This window comes from Coenobita brevimanus, chromosome 76 (genome assembly GCF_032717465.1).
Source record: "Coenobita brevimanus isolate Jiangsu-jjx chromosome 76, ASM3271746v2, whole genome shotgun sequence".
In the NCBI taxonomy this organism is placed as follows: Eukaryota; Metazoa; Arthropoda; class Malacostraca; order Decapoda; family Coenobitidae; genus Coenobita; species Coenobita brevimanus.
The window spans coordinates 16,707,223-16,712,867 of NC_137029.1; the positions used below are offsets into that span (position 1 = coordinate 16,707,223).

At 43.8% G+C, this 5,645-nt stretch overlaps 1 protein-coding gene across 1 annotated transcript; it reads left to right on the forward strand.

Moving 5' to 3' along the window:
* The first annotated feature begins 581 nt into the window (after positions 1-581).
* LOC145408179 (uncharacterized) lies at positions 582-980 on the forward strand. Its single transcript, XM_080278932.1, has one exon. It carries the CDS (start codon positions 582-584, stop codon positions 978-980), a length of 399 nt encoding a protein of 132 aa, XP_080135058.1.
* Positions 981-5,645: the final 4,665 nt, after the last annotated feature.

The window sequence follows — 5,645 nt, forward strand, 5'->3', positions numbered from 1 at the left end:
GAACGTGTAAGTCCCCATGGCTCTGGAACCAGGAATTCCAGTAGCCTTACTTTCTGGATTTTGCAAAGTCCAACGCTGGGAATAACTGGATCCTGGTTCCAGGAGTCAGATCTTTCCTGCATGACTTAGTATTCCAGTACCAAAAGGATTGCAAAGGAGCTTGATCACATCCTTGTTAGTGCTTACCGGAGGATCCTTCAGAACTGCAGGATTTCAGAAGTGCAGAGTTCTCTGCTACTAATCACAGACTTGTTGTTGCCACTCTAAAGCTACAAATAAAAACTGAGAGAAGCTCAAGATGCAAGACCAGCTGGGGATTGGCAGCAGCACAGACTTCTGCCTTGATGGGCACAAGCTTTGTTGAAAGAGGAAAAGGAGAGGTATGTCAGGGGAATCGCTGAGGAGGGGAAAGGCCATTTTCATGCTAATGGTCTTTGATCTGCTTACCAAGCTCTGAAGAACTTCATTTCAGACCCGCCTCTCAGGTTGACTCTGCTTGGACAGCAAATGGACGGCTCGAACCAATGACGAGTGAGTACGAGTATAAGATTCTTTGGGCTGAGTAGCTTGAGCAGCTGTATATGGCTGAACCTTTCAGTGGAGAGCTTCCATCAGCTGATGTACAACCATTGACTGTTGTCCCTCCAGCTGATGATGCTGTGCCCTCTCTAGAGGAAATCAAGAAGGCAGTGGATAAGTTGAAAAGTGGTCAAGCAGTTGGAGTTTGTGGCATCCCGGTGGAACTAATCAAAGCTAAGGGTGAAGAGATGATCAGAGCATTACATGCAGTCGTCGAAGCCATTTGGCAGACTGGTATCACTCCTGACTGGATTAGGGGTTTGGTCATCCCAATATGGAAAGGGAAAGGAGACCAGCATGACTGTTGTAACTACCGTGGCATTATACTGCTCAGTGTACCAGGCAAGGTTCTTGCTCACAGTCTCCTGATGCATGTTCGTGTCCATTTGCTAAAACTTTAGAGGCCTGAGTAATCCGGATTCACATCCAAGAAGTCTACAGTTGACCATATTCTACCTCTTCGAGTTCTCGTGGAATGCTGCCTTGAGTATCGACAAGGTCTATTTGTAACTTATGTGGATCTCAAGAAGGCGTTTGACTCAATAAATCAAAAGGTATTACGGGAACTAACGCGACTCCGTGTGATCCCCGCAGGGATAATCCAACTGACTGCTGGCCTCTATTCAAACACTAAGAACGCTATATCAAGTGTGAAGGAGGAACACCCGACTTCTTCCCAGTAAGTACTGGAATATAACAGGGAAATGTCCTTGCTCCCACCATCTTCAACACATGCATGGATTGGGTACTTGGCCGCGCTGTGAGTCAAAGTCATTGTGGAGTATCAATTGGCAATTTTAGGGCTACTGGCCTTGACTTTACTGGTGATGCAGAATCCTAGCGGAGTTGCTGGAGATACTACCGAGTGCTCACATGGAGTTTCACAAGAATGCAAAGCCATTGAGACTGAAGGTCTCTTAGGCCAAGACCAAGGTTCAGGCATTTAGTAGCTTGATGGATGATGCAATTCAGTGTGTGTAAGCATGTGGCGAGAATGTGGAAGTCTTGGAAAGATTCACTTATCTTGGTAGTGTGATCAGTAACAATGGTATGTCAGACGATGAGATTTCTTGTTGCTTCGGTCTGTCCTACAGGGTTGTGAATTCGCTTAACTTGGGTATTTGGCGTTGCCGTTATTTGTATAGGACAAACATTCGGATCTTCATGGCACAGGCCTTCCGTGTCTTACTCTATGGCTGTGAGACATAGACACTAAACAGTGGCCTGAAGCAGCAAATTGACTCCTGTGGTACTAAGCGCTTTTGCAAGATCATGTGATAATGCTGGTACGAATAGGTGCATAATGAGCGACTACTTCGCAAGAATGAGTTGAGGCCTATTATTCACATAATATGTCAGCACCAGTGTCAGTTTTACGGGCAAGTGGCACGTTTTCCTGAGACTGACCGTGCTCACGGGGTGATATCCGAAGGAGTTAGCCTGGGGTGGAGGAGACCTAGGGGAATGCAATGGAACTCATGGTTGAACCAGGTTGATTATTCATGCAGAGAGATACTTACAGGGGGAAGAGTCGCTGCCTGGAGGGTTGCACGAAGGGACCTATGTGGGTTGAGAAGGAGGGCGAGTGAGGCTATTGCCATCCCCAAGTGATAATGTTGATGATGACGATGGATCAATTTCGCGTGCTGTGCTATCGTATTTTACTCTTCAAAAGTTAACTCTCAGTCGGTTGTGATGATTTATTAAAGAAAAAAAAAAAACATAGACAAGCAATCTTCTCCACAATTCAAGCTTAAGAAAGTTGAAAATGTGGAACCACACCAACATATTTTCAGATGCAATGTAATTCTTATGACCAGCAGACACAGTAATGACAACCATCCAATCCATGCCAATGAAATCAAGACAGACAGACACACAGACACTGAGAGGGAGAGTAGGAAGGGAGGAAGAAGGATGGTACTAAAGACGCATTTCGAGATAGGAGGGAGAAAGAAGAATGCCTGAGATACAATGGCGATCAGTAGTTCCTTTACAATGCCTGTAAACCGTGTCACAACCTAAGGATATGTTGGCTGTCTAACCATGCGTTTATAATTTCACTGACAGAGCTCGAAACCTGATATGTATAGGGAATATTGGTTGTGACCAGAATCACAAAAAGAATCTCATGCTTGTAGTTGGGAAATAGAAGATGAGTAAGATCAATACCTAGACATAGAGAATATGGACAGGTGAATGAATGCACGTTCGACTACTGTCGAGGGAGCTAATAAGAAACAAGTCGTATTCCCGTTGGCATATTCAACTTCTGAGCACATCCTCCTTAGCAATTTATGGTGAATATGCTACGTCAGTATTTGCTAATGCGTTATTCACATACACGAGTATTTCGTACAGACGTATAGTGTTCGATGGCATATATAAGGATATTAATGATACATGCAAAATACAGTAAATTGTTAAGGTTTGTATTAATTCTTCATATTTCCTGGGGAGTTTATTAAGCTTTTGAGATATTTATTTATTTATTTGTTTATTTATTTATTCATTATTTTTTTTTATTGGAGTGACTCAGTACGACCTTTACTGATCCCGTCACTGCCAGGGAGTTTAATCTTGTAAGCTGACTGAAATGTCTGGTAGCAGCAAGAATGGTATATAAAAAGATATCACCGTACCACAGGAATTAAGACTGAGGTGGTACGAAACCTCGCAGGCCAATAAGTATACGGCTTATACGAACAATTTAATATGGTTTGGCTAATTATGGGGAGTAATCTCAGTAAGAAAATGGAGAAAGTAAGTACATTTAAGTATTTAGGTAGAGTGATAAGTAATGATGGTAAGTACGAGGATGAAGTGCTTGAAACGGTACAAAACAGTAGAATGGTTGCTGGTTCATTGAAAGCAATGATAAGGAATAGGGCAGTGAGGATGAACGTAAAAAAGTCTGCCTGACAGTATAGTGACTCCCACTCTAACGTATGGAAGTGAAACTTGGACAGTGTTGGAAGAACACAAGTCATGAGTGAGAATAGAGGAAATGAGTTTTTTTAGAGGAGCATGTGAAGACAGTGGGAGAGACAGACAAACGAGGAAGGGAGCATTATCTTATTGATGTGAAAGTGATTGAACGTGGTAAGAGAAATACTATGAGATGGTTTGACCAAGTGGAGAAGATGGAGAATGAGTGACTGACTAGAAGTGTGTTTGTGAGTGATGTGCAAGAAGAGAGGGAGGAGCAGGGGAAGATGAAGGATGGCATGGAGGGATGGAGTGGGGAGATATAATTATGAGGGAGGGGAATGTGAACTGGGGGAAGGCAGACAAAAGGAAGAGGACAGCGTCGTGGGGGCGATTTGTTTATGGCCACTCCTTACGGGATTAATGTGTCTGACAAGAGATAGGTAGTGAGAATCTCATTGACTAGAGCTAACGAAGGAACTGGAGCAGGAAACAGAGGAAGAGAAATGGAATATCTGAAGAAATTGGCAGATAGGGGAAAAATAATAGATTAAAAGTGAAATGTGGATGAAAGGAAGGAGGCAAAAAGGGTGAAACGGAGGGAAAAGACGAAAAAGAATTATAAGAGATAATTAGGCGGGAAAGATGGTAGAGGGATGGATGAGGACAAAGGAAAAGGAGAGAGATAAAAGTGTAAAGAAAAACAGAGAAATAAGGATTATCGAGAGAGGGCATAAAGAAGTGGTAAATCAAAAGCAGAGAGAGAGAGAGAGAGAGAGAGAGAGATAGAGATAGAGAGAGAGAGAGAGAAATAAGAGTTGGAGTTCATTTAGTCAGAAAGTAGGTGGGTGGGGATGAGGAGTAAGATACAGCAAATTAATACGTGCTTAGGATGGATGGCACGAGGGGCCCAGAGGCAGAAAGATATTAACCAGGAAAATCTAATCAAGTTACGAGTCCTAATTAACCATTGTTGTCCTCATCACTGTCGTCTTCATGGCCGCATGCTGTCATCCTGCCATAATTTACTGCAAGTTGTTTGTTGTATCTTAACTCCGCCTAACTACTCCCTGACGTCGCACCAACAGGACATTCTGGCACTAAAATCCTAAACAAAAGCGGACAGCACTCCCCACGACAAATCACCGTCCTTCAGTGCGAATTTTCATATCCTTTCAACTCCCCGAACTCTCTCTCTCTCTTTCTCTCTCTCTCTCTCTCTGCAATCCACTACACCCTTGCATTCAATTTTTCACTCTCCATTCATACGTTCAGGGTCGAAGGTTCATCTTTAAACTGATTTTAAGGCGTCACACGAGCACAGGGGATGCGGACTGATGGCACTGTCAGTCCATGAAGTACCAAGAAAGGGCTAAAAATGAGTTTTGATTCCCCATCGTTTGATTCGCTCGCCACCGCTGCTGTCCACCCACCCCCTACCACGTCCACCCCTGCCAAGCCACCCATTCATACAAGGATTGAGTGAACGTGTGATCGGGGAGGAACTAAAGGTGACAGTGTCATCATTGTCGAGTGGGAGACGACGCCTGAGGATGGAAGTTACCACGTGAAGTGTGACAGGCCTTGGTCGCCCTAGCGAAATAGGAAAATAAAGAAAATTTCATTGTAAAGAATAAGTGTTATTAAGAAAGTAAGGACTGACATTCATAGAGTGAAGAAAGATTTTAGAAAAATAAGTGCAATACACATATACATAAATTATTTGGCCATATAGAGAGGATGGAGAGCGAGAGACTGACGAGGAGAGTGTATGCGAGTGAGGTGGAAGGGGGGGGAGAGGGAGGAGGAGGAGGCCAAGGATGAGATGGAGGGATGGAGTGGGGAGGTATATGAGAGACGGGGGTGTGTGAGCTGGAAGCAGGGTAGTGACTGGTGGGGGACAGGGCGACATGGAGGTGATTTGTTTGTGGCCACCTCTTACGGGATTAAGGTGGATAAACAGAACAACAGTACAGATAAAATGTGCTTTGACTATAATAACCATTTGGAAGTGAGTGCCATTCGTGTAGTGAAGTAAGAATTTAGAAAAATAAGTGCATTACATGTAAACAGAAAATGGAGAAAGCGTAGTTGGAATAGGCGAATGACAGCAGGCACCCATGTCATGCCCGGCCTGA